Source organism: Miniopterus natalensis, chromosome 21 (assembly GCF_054644295.1).
Source record: "Miniopterus natalensis isolate mMinNat1 chromosome 21, mMinNat1.hap1, whole genome shotgun sequence".
Taxonomy (NCBI): domain Eukaryota; kingdom Metazoa; phylum Chordata; class Mammalia; order Chiroptera; family Miniopteridae; genus Miniopterus; species Miniopterus natalensis.
This window is the reverse complement of record NC_142101.1, coordinates 18,382,842-18,407,197: the sequence shown is the minus strand read 5'-3', so window position 1 is coordinate 18,407,197 and position 24,356 is coordinate 18,382,842. Positions and strand designations below refer to the sequence as shown.

Sequence of the window (24,356 nt, the reverse complement as noted above, 5' to 3'; positions counted from 1 at the left end):
TAAAATTGTATTAATTTACAACTTAAAATCCAGGAAAGTGAAGATTTTTCTTTCTTAAATTTATCATTCATGACCCGCTTTATTAGCACGTTCTTTGAGAAAGGAAAAAGAATGGTCTTTGCCCCACATTCACGTCTCCCGGTTCTGTTACTTACACCGAACTAGCATATTGGAAGTATATTTAAGCCCAGGAAACATGTTCAATATTCTAGATGGCCTAAAAACATATGCAAACCAATGAGAAAATATAATTGTGTAACTTACAGTGATAGTCACATTCCAGGGAAACATTTCATCAAAACTCTTTTTAAAAAGACTATCACTGGAGGTGAGCATTTAGTCAACGAATTTTCACTCTCAGTTACCCACGGGCCTGATTTAACTCCATGACCCTTGAATATTGTTTAGACACAATCAGGGCAACTTGAGGTGAGGCCCATGTTGACAGAAACGTCCAACATTAGTGGTGAAATGTGGTGAAAAAAATACGACTAAAGAGGTCGCTGCAGTGTCAGGCACACTATGTCTATCTACGGATACTTCCAATATATAGTTCAAAAAACAACTGAAGATTATTTTCTTAAATAAGGAAATCTGAGGTATCTACTACCCAACACGTGTTCCTCCAAAGTTTATCTCTGACTTAACGCACTGAGTTATAAGACACACTGGAAGCCAATAGAAAATTCAGAGAGAAAAGCAAAATTAACATCCAAAGTTCTAATTCTCATTTGAGCGGCTGCCAGAGAAATATTCACCTTTACATGTTGGGAGGTTAGGGGACCACCCAAAGTGGTAGCACTGAACCGAATCTGGTCCAAGAAGTTTAAGTCTCTGTCTGCAGGAAAATTTCAGTACGTCTCCAACGACATATTTGTCTTTCTGGGGCTGAGCAAGTAAGTTTGGTTCTATATCGGGAACGATGCATTCTTTCTCTATAAAAAGTTAAATAATTTAATGAGAATATATGTCTAGTCAGTAAACTGTGTATGTCATGCAAAAATAAGTTGCTGGGTGTTGCATAAACAGAGGCATCAAATAAAAATCTCCCTGGAAATGCATTATCTGTCATGTTTAATACATTCTTCAAGTCCATATGGGATTCTCAGGACAGCAATAGATGTGTCCTGTAAAAGCTACTTGCTTACAGTGGATCTGATTTTATCACCAACACTTATAAAATCAAATGTTACATTTTCGGTATTATCAAAACACTACTATTCCCTCATGTAAAAAGCCAAAACATTAGTGCTCCAATTTTAAACTACATGCTTGAATAAAAATTGGCATTTTTGTTTAAATACCAGTGGGGAACCAGGACACTCAGAGAGGCATTTCTAATATATTTCAGTAGAGGAACGTTAAAAGCCACTTAATTGATAAATTAAATCAATTCCTACCAATGCATTCCCAAGGTCATAAGGTATAAAATTTTCGATAGGAAGCCGTGTTGGCCACCTTGGTTTCTATTGCTCTCTCTTATCACTTCCTCATATTTTCCTTCATGTTTTCCTGTCATACTCCTGATTTTGCATGTTTTTGTGTGTGTCTGTGTGTGTGTGTTTAAAGAAGGCCCCTTGAAGGTATAAAACTTCTGTCTTCATACAACCTGGATCTGCCTCTAATCCCAGAAAACGCATTTATGATCACCTTAAAGCCCCCCCCTTTTACAGAGAGTAAAATCCAGACTCTTTAGGATCCATCTCTTGCCTACACTTCCAGTGTCATCTTATATCATCTCCCTTTGTCAATCCAGACTCCAGGCTTTACGGTCCTTGAATATTTCTACACAGGTCAGTTCTTGCTCTCGCTGTTGCGCCGTCCTTCATGGTTCTCAGCCCTTCTGGGCACAGGCGCCGTCCTATGTGAGACAGAGCCCTCCATCCCTCCTATGTTAGAAGCCCTCAGATTCTTTTGTTTCTTTGCGCACAGGGTATATAAAAATGTCTTAGACACAGTTGTTCATTTGGTTCACTGGCTTTGTCATTTTTCCCCCATAATGCAAGGAAAGCTCTCAAAAGGCAGACGCCTCGTATTTTTCACCATTTTCTCTCAGCCGACGTGGAGCCGACTAGGTGCGTGTGCACAGCCTGAGTGGAGCGCGATCACCCGGGCCTTAGACACGGAGCGTCTACTTCTCCTGGTCGTAAAGTCCCCGTGTGTCGGTCTCCCCCTCTCTGAAACCTGTTGTAAACCTTTTCTACTCAGCCTTGTGGTCCTGCTTCCCTTCTCCCGTGTACGCTCCCTGTCACACGACCCTGTCTCCTGGGTCAAGGGGAGCAGAAACGTCCAACTCCAGCTTCCTCACAGCAGGAGAGTCGCACATCCCTGCTCCTTCCATCCGCCTGTTAAAAAGCTGGGAGGAGCCCGGCAGGTGTGGCTCAGAGGTTGAGCCTCGACCTGGGATCCAGGAGATCGGGGTTCGATTCCCGGTCAGGGCACAGGCCCGGGTTGGGGCTTGACCCCCAGCAGGGGGCGAGCAGGAGGGAGCCGATCAATGACTCATCATTGGTGTTTCTCTCCCTCCCTCTCCCTTCCTCTCTCTGAAGTCAGTATGTACACGTATGTTGGAAGGGGCTCTGCTGCCACGAAGCCTCGGGCTTCCACAGGAGCTCTGGCTGCCTGTCCCTGCCACCCTGCCGGGGACTCCCAACCTCAGGCACGCAGCCCTGCCTGCTTCCCTCTGGACTACACACTCCTCGGCATTCGGTGGGCTCTGCTGTCAACCAACTTCTCCCCAAAACTACTTCCTTCCGCATGTCGTTTCACTGAGCACTGTCCTGGGCGCCGGTTCCCAGGCAGCCAGCTTCTTGGAGGAGTTATCCCCGCGGCCGTGCACATTTCTGACTAATCGTCTCTCTTCAGCAGGTACTAGTAGGCTCTGCTCCATCCGTCCCACCCAAAACCTTTTCTGGTCTATTTACTGTTGGCTTCTAAGTAGCCAAATCCGCCACCATCTGACATTCTTCGAACAGGACGCACCAGCTGAGTTAGAAGGAGCCCCCCGTCCCCACAGCAATGTGGCTAGACTGCGGCTTCCTTGGGGGTGCTGCCTGGCAGGCACTGTGGGAGAAGTGCCCATGGAGAATGGAGTCTAATGACCAAGACACTTTAAAAAATACTAGGATGTTTGTCCACACTGAAGCACTGTACAGATTAGGAAGCGTGGGCGCCCCTTCGGATGAGCTCTGGGGCTGCCCCGAGACGCGGCCTTAGCAAATCGTGGGATGGAGCCGGAGCCCGCGCGGGCCGGCGCCACGGACCCCATCAACCCGCCAGCGACCCTTCCTCTGGCTTCACCCCTTCCTTCCCTCTGCACACCTGCCACAGCGTCCATTCCAACGCTTTCCCCCCGGGGGCTCCTGTCTCTCCGCTCTGCTGCCCACGGCCCTTCTGCCTGACATCTTCAAACAGGCCGGGAAGCTCAGGGCTCAGCCCCGAGGTCTCTGCCTTTCCCAGGCTGTCCCCTTCCCTCGGAGATGTCGTCACTTACATGGTGATCATCGCCTGGAGACCTGGCTGCACCTAAACATTGGGCTCTACAGTTTATAACCCAGTTTTGACCGTCCGCGGGCAGCTCAACCATCATGTGCCCAAGTCAAAAGCTGAGCTGTCCCTCTCAGTGCTCCTTCTACCGCACCCACCCACTTACAAAAAGCCGAATCCATTTGCCTGCCTTCTTATGAAAAATGTAAAGATGCGAGTCCCTTGGTTATTACTGTCTGACACCCAGCATGCAGTAACGTTCCCTGTGTTTTCTCTCACCAGAACGTGTCCCAAATCTGTCCTCTGCGCCTCACCTTCTCAGCTGTCCATCTATCCCCATTCCCACCTAAAAGTCTCCATCATCTTCAGCAGAATCCCCGATTATTTCCCAAATACTGTTTTGTTTTCCAAGCTTTGCACATACTGTCCCCTTGAGCTGGAATATTCTCCATCCGCCCAGCTGCCCACAGACTGCAGTTCTGTTTCTAACCCTGAAAGACAGACAGCTCACTGGCAGACATAAAGGAGAGTCACGCAACAGTCCTCAGAGATATTCGAAATCAGAGACTAGAGAGATCCTCTCGGGACCTGCAGGGACGCACCCCGGAGCTGGGAGGCGCCAGGCACAAACTGGGGAGGAAACTGCTCAGGAAGTTGTAAAAAAATACAGTTTGGGTCATGAGTGACCAGAATATGATATAATATTTACAGAACATAAAAGCTTGCATGTAGAATCATAAAACCCGTATACATTACGAACAGATTTTGTCTATTTGGATAATCCTGAAGATCAGTACTTACCATGACAGGTGGGCGTATCAGACCAACCATGTTCACCACACACTATGACCCCTGTGGTGTGTCCGTCTCCGTTTTTATATCCGTCCTGGCATTCATAGGCCAACCTGTCTTTGACCTTAAACCACGTGCCATCACTCTTGGCTCTGGCATTCTCAAATACTGGCATATCACAAGATTCTAATGCATAATAGAATTGAAGATTTCATTTCTAATATTATTTAACGGACAATCCAATTGCATAAGTTCCATCCCAAGAACAGAAAAAGCTTTATCACTTAGCATGTGCTAATAAATTATGTATCACATAAAAATAGTCTAAGCGTACCAGTGGTAAATCATTGTCCTAAAATCGTTACTCATAATACAAACATGTATTTCTACACAGCAGTTTCACCATTGCCTAAATCACCCAAAAAGTTCATTTTAGGAGCATTTTTCTCAATTCATTTAAAGTTAGACATTTATTCCATGCTCGCAGTAAAACAGGCCATAGCAGATGCATTATACTTTTTTTTTTTTTAACAAAGCAGAATAGCATTTCTTGAATGCAGATGCCAAACTTGTTAGCAGCTGTGAAATACATGCTTGAGAAAATGAACTGGTTCAACACAAAATTAATTTTCAACAGTGAAAGTAAATTTTTAACACTATAAAATTCTACTTTAAAGCATACTAATTTTTAAAGCTCACATGTTAATTTAGCTTTTACAGATACTTCTTAATATATATTCTTCTTTGTATATTCTTTTATGCTTATCAAGATTGAATGTAAAGACAGTTCTATATTTATAATTAGTATAGGAAAACAAAATGTTAAAAATGGTCTCAGTTTTCACTAACTCTTTTCTGGAGTGATGTTAATAAAGGTTTAAATAGTTTACCTCAAATTTTATAACATATTATGCAGTCAGCTAGCTTAAAGGTTTAAAAAAAAGAAAGCAAAACTATAATAATAACAAGAATAATAGAGGCATTTTTTCTTTCCTATTAAGAGTGTTGTAATGAATAACCAATCTCAATTTAATATAAAATGAGTCTGATATGGATTCAACCTCTATCATTTCTTCTTTCGGTACTTCCCATAGGAAGTGATTCAATTGGAAAAAAAATAAAAATAATAGGAATGGGCATTTTAAATGTCCCCTTCACCTAAAGTGAATGGAAAATATCAATGTGTATCTTGGGATGAGTAAGAAAAAATGAGGAAGCTGTTCTTAGGAAATGTTCATAAACATGGAGGCAGTAAAGCAGAGGAATCTGTCAACAGGATAGAATCCAGTTCCGTCTGGAAGCATTTCGCAGGCTCCACTAACTGTTCCGTGGGTTTTCTAGGGGGAATGGTCTTTCAGAAGACGACCTGCCCTTCAGTATCTAGCATATAAACACACAGGTGAAGTTATCCCAACGTTATGTACTGTGCACCGATACTTTTACTTAACAACTAACTTTCATGTCTAGGAACAAAGACTCTGACATAAAAGTCTGACCCCCTAAATAAAGGCAGGTACAACAGGCAAAGGTCTCAGCTGAAAATGGGTGAGTTTCCATGAGAATACACAGAAGCCTCCCTGACCTGTTTGCAAATCACAGGATGTCTTACGGTGCAAAAACCTTGAACTGAAAGGCGGGCTTCTATCTACCCTGCTAGTGGTTAATTTTGAAGGTAAAAAAAAAAATTTACCTGTACCTTCTCAAAAACTTTTTATTTAGCTTTTCAAATATTACCACCTCAGCTTCCACCACCCCAAGAAAGAGAATTCAGTTAAAGTAAACTTGTTCAACGGTCATTAAATACTGAACAGGATCCTCATGAATGACTTACTGACGCATTTGGGTTGAGCTGACCATCCACTTTGCAGACACATAATATATCCCGATGTCTGACCATCCTCTGTTATATAACCTTGTCTGCAGTTGTATTTTATTTCCTTGTGTAAGGTGTATGTAGATTCAGACTCAGAAATAAATCCATTCTCAATATTTGCCTCTGATTTTAAACATATGTCTGAAGGGAAGAGAGCAGGAGCAGAATGTAAGTGTACGGTCAGTAAACATTCTCACAACGACTCAGACAATATTACAGCCTAAAAAATAAGGAGTCATTTTTAAATGAAAACCTGCAAAAATCCTAATCACCCAAGGTATGGTGTCAGAGAAAATAAGCTATGAGTTTTTGAAAATATATTAAAGCAAGGCATTAAAAAAATTTGTTTTGGAGCTAAGCAAGATTTAAAATACTCAGATGCCTTGTAAGAAATTGTTATAAATCTGCTTGTCTGATGCAGGGGTGGGGAACATGGAGCCCCTGCACTGTATGTATGTCCTTTGGTCTGGCCCTGCCAAGGCAACCACAGGGAGAACTCGGAAGTCAGTAAGTCCAGGAGCTTTTCTCATAGCTACTTTTTAAGTTGATAATTTTGTAAGGCCTGAGAGTGATGTTATAAATATCCAAGTGGCCCTAGGTGGAAAAGAGGTTCCCCACCCCACTCTAATGAATCTGGAACCCTACAGCATGCCAGAGCTCTCCTAGCAAAGGGTCCTTTCCTAAGACTGACTTGCTTTAAATACTGCTGAGAGGTAGAGCTTACGTGCTGTCCCCCTATGGGAAACAGTGGTCACTCTGTGAGGGGATGGCTGTGTTTAGCAGCTCCATCTGGTGGCCACTTCACAACGTATGCATATGTCGAGACAGAAAACACGTTACGCATATGCAATTCCCATTTTTCAATTACACCCATTAACGCTGATAAAAGAAAAACAAATTGGAAGAGATGAAAGTATGAGCAGGGAGCGAATAGAAAACAGACCCGAGAGAAAATGTAGTTAAATAAAAGGTGGTTCGTTGGAAAAAAGAGTAAAATCGATAAACACAAGGAAAGACTAATGAAGACACTTCTAGCCACACACACACAACGGGGAAACCACTGAGGACCAGATTTGGTTTTGCCCGGCCGGTGTGGCTCAGCGGTTGAGCATCGACCTATGAACCAGGAGGTCACGGTTCGATTCCCGGTCAGGGCTCAGGCCCGGGCTGCGGGCTCGATGTCCAGCTGGGGTCGCTCGGGAGGCAGCCGACCCAAATCGATGACAATCACCTGTGAGGCAGCATGGACACAGCCAGTGCCTGCCTGTGACCCCTGGTAGACAGACGCAAGTGAGGTGAGGCCTGGTCTCAAAGTGGCTCCACGGGCAGGTGGGAACTTTCCAGATTACAACACAGGGAGAGAAAGCCCAAGCAGGGCATGTCGGCCACACTCAACAGAAGAAACGAAACCCGCTGTTCTCGAAGAGGTGCCGCCACCAAAACTTGAGCCCAGATCAGCAGAGTGGAAAGAACTGTGGAATGAAAGAGCGAGCGCCACAAATCTGCGCAGCGCTCCCTCGGTTCTTTGGCGGAATATGTGACACTACAGCGCCGGGCGAGACCCCGTGAGAATGGGAAGAGTAAGTAGCAGAGGAAAGAGCTACCAGGAAACAATAAATTCCAAGATTTCCAGGGCACACACAACTCTGGAAAACATTCACATTATTATTTTTTTTATGTCTTTATTGATTTCAGAGAGAGGAAGGGAGAGGGAGAGAGAGAGAGAGAGAAACATCAATGATGAGAGAGAGTCATTGATTGGTTGCCTCCTGCACGCCCCCGACTGGGGATCGGGCCCCCAACCCGGGCATGTGCCCTGACGGGGAATCGAACCGCGATCTCCTGGATCCTAGGTTGAGGCTCAACCGCTGAGCCACATGGGCCGGGCAAAACACTCCTATTTGATCAGTCAAACTGAAAAGACATCTTTAAACACATATCATTTAGTAGAGAGACCAGAAGAGGCCGTATTCATCCGTATTCTGAAAAAATTAGTCTGAGAGTAAAAGGCTCCCCAAACCAGGCTTATTAGTTTAAAAACAAGCCTTGACTGGATCGCGTTGACTGGAGCCACCTTAGCCTTCCCAAACCAAATACACAACCCAGTAAGACTCGACGTCTCCAAGCCCAAACGCCCAAGAGGGACACTTCAGGGAAGGAGGAGCTCAACAAGGTGGAACTGTTGCTCTCAGTGTCTTCAATGCATCCAATCTTGGATCTTTTTGCTCCAATGGTGACTGAAACTTCTCTGCTGGGTTCTGGACCCCCCAAAGATGCTCTCATCCATGGGTGACTGTCAGAATCAGTGTTCTTTGTGGGGAAGTCAATAGAAACTCCTAACCTGTCATCTTGATTATGAAACGCTATTATTACAGGTTTGCTCTTTATGGTCTTTTGGTAGTTTTCTTTATTTTGCTATTAATATATCAAGAAATTGGCGTTTCCACTCATACACACTTGAAAAAATAAAACCAAATAAGTCCATTGGCAAAACAAGAAGCTGGTTGAAACATTCTGCCACAGTTAGTACAGGTGAGGCCTAGACAACCAGGCAGACTGGATCTTAGGGCAGTTTCTTACCGACACGGATGCATTTGGGAGGAGGAACCCATCCATCCTCTGTACAGGTCATTGTGGTCTGCTGATTTTCAAGACTGTAGCCCTGATAGCAGTTAACTTTTAGGGACTGACCCTGTAAATATATTCCTTCAGAAACTGGAGAGTGTCCATTTTCCAAATGATTGAAAACACATTTTCCTAAGATAATGAAAAAACATACACATTAATTTGGTCAAGATAATAAATTAAAACTTATCTTTACAATATTTAAATCAGAATGCGTAAGTACCCCAAATAACACATAGCTTAAGAAAAACTGAACTTTGTTAGAAAATAAAAAATAATATGAAATGTTCTTTATCTGTAGTTTTCACAACTTACTATGTATAAATGACATAAGTATTTTCAGTCTTTATTTTTATCTCTCGTGTTTTTAATGAGGGGCTCCTCATAAAACAAAACCTTACACTGATCTTTCCCTCGACCTTAACTGTCTCACGCAGGCTGAACTGTACTCGTGTTTTGCTTTCTCCGCTCTGAAATGTTTCCACATGCACAGGATGAGAGGTTTACTTACTGAGGCAGGGCACTTTTGGCGACCATCCATCTCGTGTGCATCTAAGGTAATCCCAACTACTCTCTGAAGGAGTCACATAGTTGCTATGACAGGAATAGTAATACGATTTTCCTACTGATACTGGAAAATATGGTTTATATCTTGCTTCATGATGTAGGTATCCATGTGGTATATCTGGAAAGTCACAGGGCTGAGCTAGCAATAGAAGCAAACAGAAAACAGTATACTTAATGTTTTACCTTAATAAACATCAAATGAGAGAGAAATTGTTTCAATTACACTCATTGCATTTGTGATTCTAAGACAAGAAAAGTTATACAATTCACATGAGGTAAATAACACTCGTGACCATTTCACAGTGTATAAAAACATCAAACCATTATGCTGTGCACCTGAAATTAATATAACTTTATGTGTCTATTTTATCTAAATCAATCAGTCAATAATGAAGCATCTTCCTACGCGCCCTGAGGTCTGTTTCCTGGTGGTGGCAGCAGCCCCTTTAAGGGAACCGCACGTTAACACTCATTTGGACTTGGCCTTGAATCAACACCGAGGCCACTGGCCTGCTGTTTGTATCAGTTCACTTTTCACTCACGGAAGATCCAGCTTCAGTGTGGGCCCCTTTACAATGAGCTGATAGGTAAAGAAAAGCAGTGCGGTTGCAGAGACAGAAAACCCTTGGAAAGGGGAGAAAGAATCAGGGGTAGAAATAAAATACCCTGTTGAGCTGCGTGGCATTTGGTGGCACGTGATGACTTTAGAAAATCAACAGTGTCTCCCACAGGACATTGTCTCCCTCCTCCGAGGAGCCCAGTCCCCTCCCCTTGGTGAGGCTGGACTGAGGGCCTCTGTTCTCAGGAGCAGGTGCGGCTGAGGGGCGGTGCGCGGCCAGGTCATAAATGGCCCGGAGGCCTCTCCAGGTCTCTCAGGTCACTGGCTCTGGGCGAATCAAAGCCCTGTGGGGACACCCAGGTGGAGTGACCCTGAGCCTCCTGCAGGCGCCCTGGGTGTGGGCCCTCTTGGAAGTTCATCCTGCAGCCCAGCCCAGCCCAGCCCCCGCCTGGCCAGCCTCCCAGGGCAGCGGGGCAGGGAGTGGCTTCAGGTGAGGCAGCTAAGCCGCTTCCAAATCCTGCCCCTGCCAACAATGGGACCAGAGAGGCTGTTGTTTTAAGATAGTGTGTTTGGGGGAATTTGTTACACAGCGATCAGTGACTAGTATACTAGGTGTTAAATGGTGGTACTCTTACCCAGTGTTTTAATTCACATATTAGAATTATATTAGTGAGATAAATATATATTCATCCACATATAGTTAACATTGAATAGTGAAAGATTAAAAGTTTTTTATTAACAAAAATGTGGTTTCAATCTTAATTAGAATCCGCTACTTTGAAGAGTAGCGAATGGTTTAGATTCTCTGCTTTACATTGTCAGTGAGGCAAAGATTTGGAAGTACTCGGTCCCCTTTAGTTTTAAATTTATCAGAGGTAACTTCAGAATTAAGAAGCAGGTCAAGGTGTGAACAGAACTCACAGCTACATCTTGGAGGCGGCTCCCAGCCGATGTCAGTGCATTTCACCGTGTTTCCTCGGGTGGAAGGGTAATACCCACTTTTACAGTTGTATCTGATTATCTGTCCCACTCTGTATTTCGTCCTGTCAGGAGTGAAGTGACTGTTTGCAATCCTTGGAGGCTCACATGTTACTTCTGGGAAGAGAAAGGGCATGTGGGTTACGAGGGAATCTGTACCCACGAAAACAGTCAAGTACATGACAATAAAGATGCCTTTCTTGGTCCCCCACAGAGCGAAATGGCATTCAAACGAGCAGAGCTCGCACCCCTCCCCGCCCACTCATTCCCCTCCTCACCTTGGCCGCCTGGAGGGTCTGTGCCCCTGCTCTCCTGAACCCTTTCTCCAAAGCTGCCCCATCCATCGTGACGTTCCCCGTGTGGCAAGGACGTCGTAATACATCCCTTCAACTCTGCTTTCCTCTCCCCTCAACTTCCTTGACTTGTCAAGTTGTGGTAAGGACTCTTTCCAAATATTCCGAGTCCCTTCTTTGCATAGGGCAGTGGAATGAGCGTGGCAGTAATATGTTTCCTTTTAGGAAGGACTCTTTAAGAGCCATTGTGGGAGTTTTTAATCTTTTTTTCCCCAGCCGCAGTGGCTACAGAAAGACATGGAAAGACCCTGTGGCTGACTTCTGATTCTTGCAACGAACAGAATGAGCAGAGTCCCTTCTGTTCCACATTGGAGGTCAGCATGGGTAGGAAATAAAATTTAGCTTACGAGGCTAATGCAATTTTGGAACATATTTCTCTTACTTTAACAGGATAACCCAATCCAGGGTTTGGAAATCCTTCTACATAAAGGACCAGATAAAAAGTCTCTGTCCCAACTACTCCGCTTGCCTTTGTAATGGGAAAGTAGCCATAAACAATACATAGACGAATGGGACTGGCTAGGCTCCCGTAATATAACTTGGTTTACAAAGAGGGGACAGGCTGGATTTGACCTGCGTTCTATACCCTTGACCGGGTCTATTCTAATTTATACAGCTCCCCTTTTAGTTCTTTTTTGTCAACTTTACTATATCTCAACAATGGATCCACTTGCAAATTTCACTAAGAGAGCAACCAAATAATATTGGGAGAATTTTGTTAAATTAATTAGCAGTAGAAGAGCTTCTGGTGATTGCTTTCAAGCAGTGGGCATACATCCCTTGACACATTTTAATTCCTGATTCTCATAATGTCTGTTAAAATAAACGGTGCTACTAAAACATCAGGGCAGGTGTCTCTTTCCAAAATAATAATATCGCCCAGCCGGTGTGGCTCAGCAGTTGAGCATCCACCTAGGATCCAGGAGGTCACAGTTCGATTCCCGGTCAGGGCTCAGGCCCGGGCTGCGGGCTCGATGCCCAGCTGGGGTCGCTCGGGAGGCAGCCGACCCAAATCGATGACAATCACCTGTGAGGCAGCATGGACACAGCCAGTGCCTGCCTGTGACCCCTGGTAGACAGACGCAAGTGAGGTGAGGCCTGGTCTCAAAGTGGCTCCACGGGCAGGTGGGAACTTTCCAGATTACAACACAGGGAGAGAAAGCCCAAGCAGGGCATGTCGGCCACACTCAACAGAAGAAACGAAACCCGCTGTTCTCGAAGAGGTGCCGCCACCAAAACTTGAGCCCAGATCAGCAGAGTGGAAAGAACTGTGGAATGAAAGAGCGAGCGCCACAAATCTGCGCAGCGCTCCCTCGGTTCTTTGGCGGAATATGTGACACTACAGCGCCGGGCGAGACCCCGTGAGAATGGGAAGAGCAAGTAGGAGAAGAAAGACCTACCAGGAAACAATAAATTCCAAGATTTCCAGGGCACACACAACTCTGGAAAACATTCACATGATTTTTTTTTTTATGTCTTTATTGATTTCAGAGAGAGGAAGGGAGAGGGAGAGAGAGAGAGAAACACTCAGGAGAGAGAAACTTCACCGATTGGCTGCCTCCTGCACGCCCCCTGCTGGGGATCGAGTCCACAACCCGGGCAGGAGCCCTGACCAGGAGTCGAACCGCGACCTCTCGGTTCCTGGGTTGACCCTCAATCGCTCAGCCACTTTGGACGGCCAGCTATACCTCTCTCTGCCCTCAGCTTCCTTGGCTTGTGAAGTTGTGATAAGGGTTGTTCACAAATATTCTGAGTCCCGTCCTCCCAGGCGCCTGGTAGGGTTGTCCCTCCAGACCCAGGAGGGACTGGTCCCAGGACGGCTCCCAGACATCACATCAGTGGACGCTCAAGCCCCTCCTGTGAGTGCACCAGGGACTGGGGTGCTGTTAACTGGACACTTAGGGAGCTTTGCTGTGTTGTTATCGTTGTTACTGAAGGAAATTGACCCAACTAAACAACATACAAACTCCAACATGCAACAAATTATGAAATTAATAATGCACAGGGATGCATAGTCTGCTCATAGCTGGGCTTACTGGAAGTTTAATTTATGGTAACTCAAAAATGGGAGGACTGAGTTATAAAATAAATGACAAACAGAAAATGACAGTGCAGTATTTGAAAATGTAATAATAACTAGTGCTTTTAAAAATGTTTAAATTTTCAACAATTGTCCATGGTTTCTAAACACCAATTAAAATGTATTGAGATTACACTGGAAATTAAGAATATATTTATTTTAATAATTTATCTTTATTGTTGGAAGTATTACAGATCTCCCCCTTTTATCTCTATGTATACGAAAATATTTATTTAAAAAAAGAAATACATCTCTCACATATAGCCAATTTTGGTAAAATATTAAATTGATTATAATATTGATGACCTGTACTAACTTTATAACATTAAAATTAAAATGTTGTAAACATTTAAAAAACTTATGGCCTGATGATGTTTGACATAAGAATCTATAAAATCACTGTAATTTGTAAGATGATGAAAATATGCATTGCTCTGCAAATTTTCGTGTATAGAAGTCAGAGTCCCCCAGACATTTTGGAGACATAATCTAGCTTTTCTGTGACATGTTTTCTAGCCACACTATCAGGAGCATCTTCACATGACTCCCCCCAGTCCCTGTGGAGTGGCTCCCACACTGTGGAACTCAGAAGACAGAAAACAATCTACTTTAATCCCCCCGGGTGGGTACGTGACAATTATTCCATCGATTGCTCCTTAGTGTCACCTTACAGCACAGATACTTTCCACTCGACAATTCTTTCAAAAAGCCCAGACAGCCCTGGCCGGGGTGCCTGCGGGGTTAGAGCTTTGGCCGGGCCCCGAAGGGCTGCCTGTTGGGTTCCAGGTTCGACGCCTGGCCCAGGCTGGGGCGCGTGGGGAAGGCAACCGGTCGATGTGTCTCCTACATCGAAGTTTCTCTCTGTCGCAATAGGAAAAATATCCTTGGGGTTAGGATTAACACCCGCAACAGCAAGAAGACAAACGAGCCCGGACAAGGTCACATTTAAGAAGGAAGCTAAACACTCAGGTCGTTTTCAACTTACCCTGTCCCTGAGCCCAGGAGGCCCACAGGGCGAGCAGGACGCTGACCAGCAGCAGCATGTTGGGGCGCCCAGTGCTGCACCAACAGGTGCTGGGCCGCGAGGTTTCAGATCCGCTGCACGAGCAGTTGTGAAACGCGAATTTAAGGGAAACACCAGAAGCTAGTTTATCGAGGTGACTCAGTAAATATCAAAGTTCAGTGAGTTTTGCAAAAGCCCCTCCATTTTTCATTAATAATCTACTACTGTGACTGCCAAAAACGTATATGAAAAGCCCTAGATCAATTACTAAAAACACAGACACTTAATAACCAACAAATGGTATAAAATGAAATGCTGAAAGCACAGGCTCATGGAAAGAATGCAGGGGGTTCTCAGGAATGCTGACACACAGATGGCACAAATGAGCAGCGATTAGCAAATGGCATAAATAAGCCATCAATATTCACTACTGATGTTAAATTAAAACTAAACGCCAATTACAAAACATGACACCGTGCCCGGTGGCCTGGCTCAGCGGTTGAGCATCGACCCGGGATCCAGGAAGTCAGGGGTTCGATCCCGGTCAGGGGGTCCCCAGGGGGCAGCGGGTCAATGACTCTCATCACGGATGTTTCTCTCCCTCTCCCTCCTCTCTCTGAAATCAATAAAAATATATTTAAAAAGCAAAACAAAACAAAAAAAAGTGACACCATAAAAACAGAACGTTGAAAACTGCAAACCTTGTATTAAGCAATTGTGTAAAATGTGAGTGGTTCTGGTAACATCAGATACAATGAAGTTCAAAAGGGAAACACCAGAGGACATGAAAAGTGTCTTAATGATAAAACATTCGGCCCAGGTGATTTCCAATTCACTGAGGCAGGGAAAACAGCGTGAACAGCGTAAGGAGAGCGTAGAATATGAATTTGTAATTGAAAAAAACTCTCAGAATTTCACAAAAAGAGAGTTACTGGAACTAATACACAAAAGCATTTTCTTTATATTGGGGGGAAAAAAATCTTAGAAAATGAAATGTTAAAAAGAACACTATCTTTTATAAACATTAAAAAAAACCCTTAAAATATTAAGGGATAAATTTGACAAAATATTGGTAAGATCGCTACACTGCAAACTGCAAAACATTACTGAGAAAAAATTTAAAGACAAATAGATGATGAGGCCCATGATGTTTGTGGATCGGAAGACTTGCTATCAGTGAGATGTCAATTCTCAATTAATTTATGCTTTCAATATGGCCCAAGTAAAAGGACCCTATTTAACAACAACAAAATCACTGACAACATGATTCGAAAATTCCTTAAAACAACCGGAAGGTTTTTAACCCTAAATACCTAGATGGAAAATAGTCAGTTTATCACGGTGTGAGGGTGTCGTGGGAAGGAGGGAGTCCAGAAATACGCACCCGCACACAGAGTACATTCAGTCCGGGTCATAATTGTAAGAACATACAATTCAAAACTTTCTGCTCAGAAAATGAGCATGAACTCCAAAAGCCAGTAACAACCTGGAGACTATTTCTAATTTATATCACAGAAGTGTGAGATGAAATGTGACGATCCTATTGTCTCTAAACGAAAACAACAATATGGAAAAGAGACTGGTGTCCATCAGAAAGTTCAGAGAAACCCCAAACAGATGGTACTTACAACACTAGCGCACGAAAGCACATTCGGTACAAAGTACACACGAAAACTCCACGGGGGGCCATGTATCATCTACCAAAGAGGGGGGCTGTTCAACAGGTTGACAACACACCCCTATGGGAACCAGAAGCCTATGAGATTGCCTGATGGCCCGCTAGCCTCCCTTGGGGAGTCTGTCCTGACAGTGTCCGCCTGGCCGTGGCAGAGTTCTCTACGCCTCTCAGGCCGCACGCTCCTGCCCTCGGGGTCTGTTTATGTTACACTAGCATGTCTTGTGGTTCGGGGGGACATATGTTGAGGACAGAGAAGTGGGAAACACAGGAATTGAAGACCCGCGCGCCGGTTCCCTGCGGTGGAGGGAGCGCGTCCCTGTACCTCCTCCCGGCCTTTGTCCTGTAAACTTCCGGGCACCGCTCAGGGCACATTGTGCGGATGTGCGGGTGTGACTGTCCCTGACCTTGTATTTCATCAGTTTTCATGTCCGTGTTACAACGGCTCTGCCCCACTGAGGTTCTAGCACCTCTCTATGATTTGTCTGAATTATTACACCTGCTAGATGGACATGCAGAGGGTCTCGCATCTCGTCACTTTTGGGGTGTATTAAGCTACTGGTAGAGAAGCAACACTAACTAATAACCTTTAACGTCTAATTGGCAGCACGGGTGTGACAGAGTTTGGTTTTTACGTGTTTGTGAAGTAATTTTATGTTGAAGGTGCAGACAAGCATGTCTTCCCATTTCCTCTGACATAAGAGTCTCAAAAGCCTCAGCGGTTGTGAGGAAGCTTCGAGAAGTGAGGGGAACGCGGGGTGGGAGCGGGCCGGGAACGCAGCTCAGTTCGGGCCACAGACATTTCAGGAACAGAACACGCAGCCTTTGGGTTTCTCCCATTTTAATGAGATGCTTTTAGGAAGTGATTCATTGGTCTCTCGGATTCTAATGACATCGTCCACATAATACTTAACACAAACTTTGAGTTATGAATAAAAATGAGTTAAACCTACTTGAAAAACTAAATTGTGAAGAATTTGGCTTAATAATAAAAAAATTCTGAATGAATGTGCCTACTTTGATTTTAAGACTGCCACGTAGCTGTCATTTCATGCACAAGTGGGATATGCCACTTTCCCTTCTAGACAGAGTGCTCGGAATGCAGAGTCTGGTGACACCTTTCTGTATCCGTATTCACATGTAAACTCAATATAGTCATCTGTTCTTGAATAAATTTTTTTTGCATCTATCCATTTAAGCCTTATGTGATGTTTTTCCATGGTTTCTTCTGATATTACACAAGCGTCTGAAGGAAAAAAAAAAAGGGAACATAAAGCATTAATTAGTATCCAAATATTTTCCACAGAATTTTAGATTTTCATGTAGAATCTTCTACACAGATCCAGGAATTTATTCTCAAAATCTTTTCCAAACCAATGCACTGAAAACCCATCATGTACACGTAAGTCATTTAAGACGACCAATGGCAGTAAAATGAGGAACTATCTGTAACGCGTGATCATCACATGTCGGCCCGAGTCCACTATGAAGAGCTTTCACTGAAGAATCGCTGAAGGGGGTGGGCGGAGGTGGGGAGGGTGCAGGGGAATAAATGGTGATGGGGAAAATGAAGTAAAATAAAGACAAATAGCTTTTGGTTGCTCACGAATTTCTCAAACTTGGTAACCTCGCGTATTACTATTTGGCTGTCAAGAATCTAAGAGAGTGGCTGATAGTCCGTGAAAGTTCTGTTCTAAACAGCAAAGCGTGACAGTCACTGCATGTATTTCCCGGGGCCCACAAGGACAGTAAAGGACTCACCTAAGCATTTCGGTGGCTCACTCCACTTTCCATCGCGACACTCTATTTTCCTGTTTCCCTGAAGTTCGTAGTAGGACTGACACTGATACTCCACTGAAGACCCCGGGGCATAGTGTGCCAATGGGTACGTGGTAATGTCTCCATTGTCAATAGCAGGAGGGGGCCCACATATCCATCTGGACGCTAAAAAGAGATGTTATTGGATTTACTGAGTGATCGGCAGATCTTCAGGTGGCCGTGGGCTAGGTGGAAGGGACACTGGCCCCTTTCAGCCCGAATCACCCAATGAAGGGCGGCTGGGCCGCAGCACTAGAGCCAGGTGCCCACTCCAAGTATTTTGCACAGAGACGGGGGACGGGGACTGACACCCTACCTTTGCACTGAGGTGGGTCTGTCCAGGTCCCATTTAAACATGACACTTCTGGGTTGCCGAAGAGGTCCAAAGAGTTCTTGCACGCGTAACGTACTGTGTCGCCAGACGAATACCGGGGCATGTTGTTTTGCACAAAGGCGTTTTCCACGGCGGGGGGGCTGCCGCAGGAAGTATCTGAGCAGAAGGAAACAACACGGGTCCCCAAGCCGCGCTCGTGAGAACGCACATCGGCCAACGGGATTCCCACCTGCTTCTGGGCACTTAAAGCCAGCAGTTCACCTGTCATTAAGACTGGACATTCCCACAAATTTACACAGAAGAGCGACAAAGGAGATAAAGCAATATTTTTCTGGGTGAGTTAAGCTTCTTCCCCATCCTCTCTCGAAGGTTAATAGAGATTTTCAGGCCCATCAAAGTGATGACCTTGCTGTGCAAAACCTTTTATTTTGATGTAGTCCCATTTGCTTATTTTTTCTTTTATTTCCCTTGCCCGAGCAGACACATCTGAGAAAATGCTGCTACGAGAAATGTCCGAGATTTTACTGCCTATGTTTTCTTCTAGGATTTTTATGGTTTTGAATCTTACATTAAGTCTTTAATCCATTTTGAGTTTACTCTTGTGTAGGGTGTAAGAAGGTGACCCAATTTCATTGTTTTGCTTGTATCTGTCCAATTTTCCCAACACCATTTATTAACCAATGTCACCCCAATAAATTCACTACAGATTTAAACAATTTCTTTTAAAGGCAAAGAAAAAAAGGGTGATGGTTTTTCTGGTCATTTTCCTTCACATTTAATAAAATAAACATAAATTATATAAATTCAAAATGGATTTATAAACCCTAGAAACTCATAATAAAGAGATTATTTGGCATCAGAATTTGGTTTGCAAACATGCTTTTGAATTGTAGCTTCAGGTCCTTAGAAAAAGACGCACCGAGAAAAAATTAAGAATCCCTGCTCGGAGGGATAACCAAGCAGGTGAAGGAAGAAGACCACTTAGAAGATCCAAACAGAAATTGAGGAAAACGGAATTTATAATTTTTATAAAAATACTCTTCAGTCATTGGCGTGCTTACACGTGCTGCAGTGAGCAATGTGCAGCTCCCGGGAGAGGTTCAGGTGGATATAAAGGAATCACAGGCGAAAGCTACTGTTCCCGGAAAAATGTGTGCGTAGACTCTGCTGGGAATTCTTCAAGTTTCTGGGTCACAGCCCTGGAGTTTCTGATTCCGAGGTAGCTGAGCCTGTGGATTTCCATTTGCAGTCCTACCAATCCCCCAGGGACTCCGATGCGGCTGAGACCTCTGGGGCTCCAACGCCCACCTCTGAGGACACACTCACTCCTCTAGGTTAAGGCGTTAACCTTCCTCGGTCTGGCCTAAACCAGAACCTATGTCTTTTTTTTATTGATGCAAGAAGCAATTTTGTATTATATTATTAAAGACACTTTAAAAACAAATTTTCACCCAGCTGGTGTGGCTCATTGGTTGAGCATCGACCTCTGACCCAGGAGATCGGGGTTCGGCTCCTGGTCAGGGCCCAGGCCCAGGCTGCGGGCTCGGTCCCCAGTTGGGGGTGTGCAGGAGGCAGCCGATCAATGACTCTCATCATTGATGTTTCTCTCTCTCTCACCTCTCCGCCTTCTCCCTTCTTCTCTCTGAAATCAGTAAAGACATATTAAAAAGTAATAATAAAAATAAATTTTAAAATTTCATCAACATACCTTTGCATGTTAGAGATCCTATCCACCTGTTGTTCTTACATGTTACATAACTGAATCCATCCATTTGGTAATATTCTTGACATCTATAAGTCACTCGGTCTCCTGACCTATATAATGTCTTCCTCGGGCCCACAAAGATGGCATTATCAATGCTGGGTGGCTGAGAACAAGTTGTTTCTGAAACGCACACAAAAAACAAAAAAACACCCATATACTTGTTCAGTAAAGCTTTAAAAACACATATTGGCCAATAATTATACTCTAGAATATTAGGTATATACCAAACCAATGCATCCTGTATAATATTTTTCTTGTAACTTGGAAATATGTTAGCAGTCGTGACTTAATTACACTGAATGATTCTACATTTATCCAAAGTGTACCCTAGGAACGGTGATACTGAAAGCCCGAGGAGATGGGCAGACAGGTAACGCTTGAGACCCACTTCTTACATCCAAATTCTTATTTGTCCATACGGACCACCTACAGCATGTACATATTCCTATGTTTTGCTTCTGTCTAAATCTGTTTCCCATAATTACATCAAACATCTTTGAAAATTATGTACTTATAAGGAGATAACTGATAAACTAAAAGGTGAATTGAATAATGCTGAGATTGGTAGGCAGGGACCAGCTGTGATACAGGAAGAGCGATGGGATGTCCATTGGACATGTGGAAAGTGAACTCAGATGACGTCAAAATGAAATACTTCGGCCCCTGTTGCCAAAGTTTTCATATTACTGGGGCTATGAATTCTCTACCAGAATCCAGAACTTTCTAGAGGTACCTTCTAGAATGACTGCAGTTTTATATTTGTATCATTAATGCTCTGAATTATAGATATTTGTCAGCCTTAGAATGAAATTAAGTACACTATACTTGTGCATTCTGGTTCAGGGGACCATTTTCTTCCTTCACATTCTACAGATGCAGGTCCTTGAATTCCAAATCCTTTGAGACAGCTGTACGTATATTTTTGCCCATATTGATAACTGTTTAACACATTATACATATTAGCATTGGGAATCTTAGGTGGTGGTCCACAAGGAAGTCCAAAAAAAACACACACACAAAAAGAATGCATATTTCATTAACTGAAATGTAACTTATTTCATATACTGGCTGTCATATTTGGTACTCTTATTTGAAAGAAAATGACCAGCAGGTGCCAATATCACATCACAGAAAAGGTACACAAATGCTTCTAAAACCACCATTGTGTTTTGTGTCCAGCTGTCAGCTTGAACCAAGAACTTGATACAAAAATGGGAACATATCTAAAAATGGGGCTGTCAATGGTTCTCTACCCAATCATGAGTAATAAAAAGAAACACATGAGAATTAATCACCTTAATAAAAGTAGCATATATTGTAAGAGATCAGAAGGGACATAGCAGGGCCCGGCCGGGTGTGGCTCAGCAGTTGAGCATCCACCTAGGATCCAGGAGATCTCGGTTTGATTCCTGAGCAGGGCACATGCCCAGGTTGCGGGCTCCTCGATCCCCAGCAGGGGGTGTGCAGGAGGCAGCTGATCAATGACTCTCTCATCACCGATGTTTCTCTCTCTCTCTCTCTCTCTCTCTCTTCCCCTTCCTCTCTCTGAAATCAATAAAATATATTTTTAAAAAAAGAAGGGACATAAATTTGTAGGAAGAACATAAATTTTTTAAGAAGCCTGCTAGCAGAGCCTTCACTAAAACCCAAATGAATATGTAGGAATATGACTATGCAGACCTAGATGAATAGCTGGGTTTGATTTTACTACACTTCCAGTTTTAGTAGGAAAACCCCCCCCAAAATTAAAAGTGATTTCATTATGAACCAATAAAATGAACAAAAATGGGACTGGTTTGCTTATGCAAAAATTGTTTGGTAAAATGTGTTAATATATAAATGACACATAAATATATAAATGGTTTGGAATATTTGTACATCTAAAGAATTATGCCTTTGATGATTATTTTCATCAAAGGCATGATGATTATTGTACCAAAAATAAGCTTTTAGTTTGCCTGCTGTCTTACCTACACACTGAGGTGAAGTCCCCCATTTCCCCAGGTGGCAGGTTATCCCATCTTCTTTAGACAATCTGAAGCCGTCATTACAAGCATAATTTAACTTGGTGCCATGTGCGTAGAGCTGGGGTCCCGGGGTCTCTTCTCCGTCCTCCGCGGCGCCAGGGGACTCGACGTGTCCATGCTCCACATGCGGCGGCTCGGGGCAGGGAGCCTTTTCTGTATAAAGAGCAGAGGGCAAGGGTCAGGCGCCAAGGTGGCCTTCCGATGGGACAGTGAAGCGTTCCGACGGGACAGTGAAGCCTTCTGATGGGACAGTGAAGCCTTCCGACGGGACAGTGAAGCCTTCTGATGGGACAGTGAAGTCTTCCGATGGGACAGTGAAGCCTTCTGATGGCTGGGATTTTACAGTAAGGATAATTTGAACAAATGAAATGATTTAATAACTAAAAAACACTTGAAACTTGCAAAGACACAGGGCTCCAGAAAGCCCATGCCACCGGCCATTTGCCCCAGGAGCCCCGTCACCCCTGTTCATCTTCTGGCCTAAAATGCGCATAAGCAGCCGGTGTGTCTCTGGCACTCCCACAGCCACCCGCCGTTTCCGTTTGTGCTCATTTCTCAGGAGGAGCGGAACGGTGCAGACTGATCTCCGCCCCCGGACCGCAATGCGCTGCTCCCCACAAGGCGACAGGGACGCGGGAGGGCCCCACCGAAAGGCAGCTGAAGCTGGGACCCGCTACTGACCCACGCAGCGCGGGATCGACTCCCAGCGCCCGTTCCTGCACACGATTTCCTCTCCTTCCTGAATTAGAAAGTTTTCTTGACACAGGATAGATATTTTTTCTCCTTCTTGATAATTCACTGTCGTTGTCATAGTTTGAGATTTGGGAATCTGAGGTGGGGGTGGGCACCTTGGCGCTTCTAGAAATACAAGAATTAGGTTTCTTGGTGAAAAATCGCAAGTTAGAAATATTAGAAGAATAATTCAGGAAATGGTCAGTAATAGGCATCCCAAAAGATCAAGTTATAATGCTATGTCCGCGTTTAAACCTTACACTGTTTCGTCTTATCCGTCACTAACACACCGCCCTGGGTGTATATTCTCACGGCCTACACAGATCCTTACTTTTTCTTCCTTCCGCCATCAGTCTTGGAAGGTTTATGTAAAACGCTTTCTGTATATTCTAAGCCTGAGGAAACTGGTACAAATATTGAGGACAGTGGGTCAAGGTGCCCTACAGTTATAGAGGCGCCGCAAGACATGAAAAGCGGAAACGTGAACGAACCCTGTGTTATTATAATTTGGTGGTGGCAATAACTCAGTGTTTTCAAGACAGATGTAAGTGAACAGACAGCCTGGCCGGCGTGGCTCAGCGGTTGAGCATCGACCTAGGATCCAGGAGATCGAGGTTCAATTCCCAGTCAGGGCACAGGCCCGGGTTGCGGGCTCGATCCCCAGTAGGGGGCGCGCAGGAGGCATTGATGTTTCTGTATCTCCCTCCCTCTCCCTTCCTCTCTCTGAAATCAATAAAGACATTTATATATACACACACACCCGCGCGCGCAAAGACAGATGAGTAGATGGGTAGATACCCACAGAGACAGATGGATGCCTACAAAGACAGATACGTAGGTAGACACATGCATCCACAGACCTTAGATAAGCACATGAGTTATAGGCAAAGGCACATTTGTAACACGAGAAATTGGCAGCAATTGTATTCCAACAGTAATGGGCACGCCCACTGTCCTATGCTAATTTAAAGCCACCATATTTCTGGGCGGTTTGTTATATAGCTGACGAATGCACGATACACTTAATATTCAGAAACAGTGTTTCGGTTATTTTCTCAATTACCTTCCAGCTGCAAAACTATACATAATAAATAGCTAATGAAAAAATTTTAAGACACAGAGACTCCCTTTACAAGGTAAGAAGAAAAAGAATACGTTTTGAAAATGTTGTAAACGAGCTCACCTCTGCAGGACACTTCAGGCTCCCATGTCCCATTTACGCAGGTTGAGTGTTTCTGCCCTGACTTCCCTCCACATGAGTAGGTCATTTGCCGATTATGCTCAGAGTCAACCCATTCCAACTGGATTCTCTCAGATGCGGTCGGCGTTGGTAATTTACACTTTGCAAGTTCACCTGTTGCTATAAAATGGAAATATTCCACTGAAAACACTAATTAGGAGTATCCAAACAACTAACATAAATATAACTCTACAGTCCAGAGTATAATGAAATTAGAATTCAGGTCTATAAATTCCACCAGCAAAGTCATTCCTGAGCATGTCCATGAGGCGAGCTCTTATGTACGAGCATAGTCCTATGTCCAGTGTTGAAACTGCAGAAACAACCACCATCCTAAAGACCTTCTGCACTCCGGGGACTGCAAGAACATTGGAGGTTCACTTTTTGTCTGATCTACGTAGTAGAGTCATCTCATGACTAAATGTGGTCCCGCTTGAGAAATACGCAAA

General features: G+C 44.1%; 2 protein-coding genes across 2 annotated transcripts in view; both read right to left on the bottom strand.

The window, feature by feature from the left end:
* CFH (complement factor H) overlaps nt 1-24,356 on the bottom strand; it is a 91,169-nt gene that overhangs the window by 9,145 nt on the left and 57,668 nt on the right. The window contains exons 26-31 of the mRNA XM_087829060.1: nt 21,879-22,088; nt 20,734-20,940; nt 19,852-20,028; nt 18,126-18,299; nt 17,753-17,935; nt 17,047-17,237 (exon numbers count right to left, since the gene is read on the bottom strand). Coding sequence (XP_087685186.1) covers nt 17,047-17,237; nt 17,753-17,935; nt 18,126-18,299; nt 19,852-20,028; nt 20,734-20,940; nt 21,879-22,088 — 1,142 coding nt within the window. The remainder of the gene's footprint in view (nt 1-17,046; nt 17,238-17,752; nt 17,936-18,125; nt 18,300-19,851; nt 20,029-20,733; nt 20,941-21,878; nt 22,089-24,356) is intronic.
* Nucleotides 699-14,356, bottom strand: LOC148090756 (complement factor H-like). The gene is made up of 6 exons (XM_087828855.1): nt 14,299-14,356; nt 9,288-9,482; nt 8,732-8,908; nt 6,110-6,292; nt 4,288-4,464; nt 699-935 (listed from the first exon to the last, which is right to left on the bottom strand). Exons 1-6 carry the CDS (start codon nt 14,354-14,356, stop codon nt 721-723), a joined length of 1,005 nt encoding a protein of 334 aa, XP_087684981.1. The 3' UTR covers nt 699-720.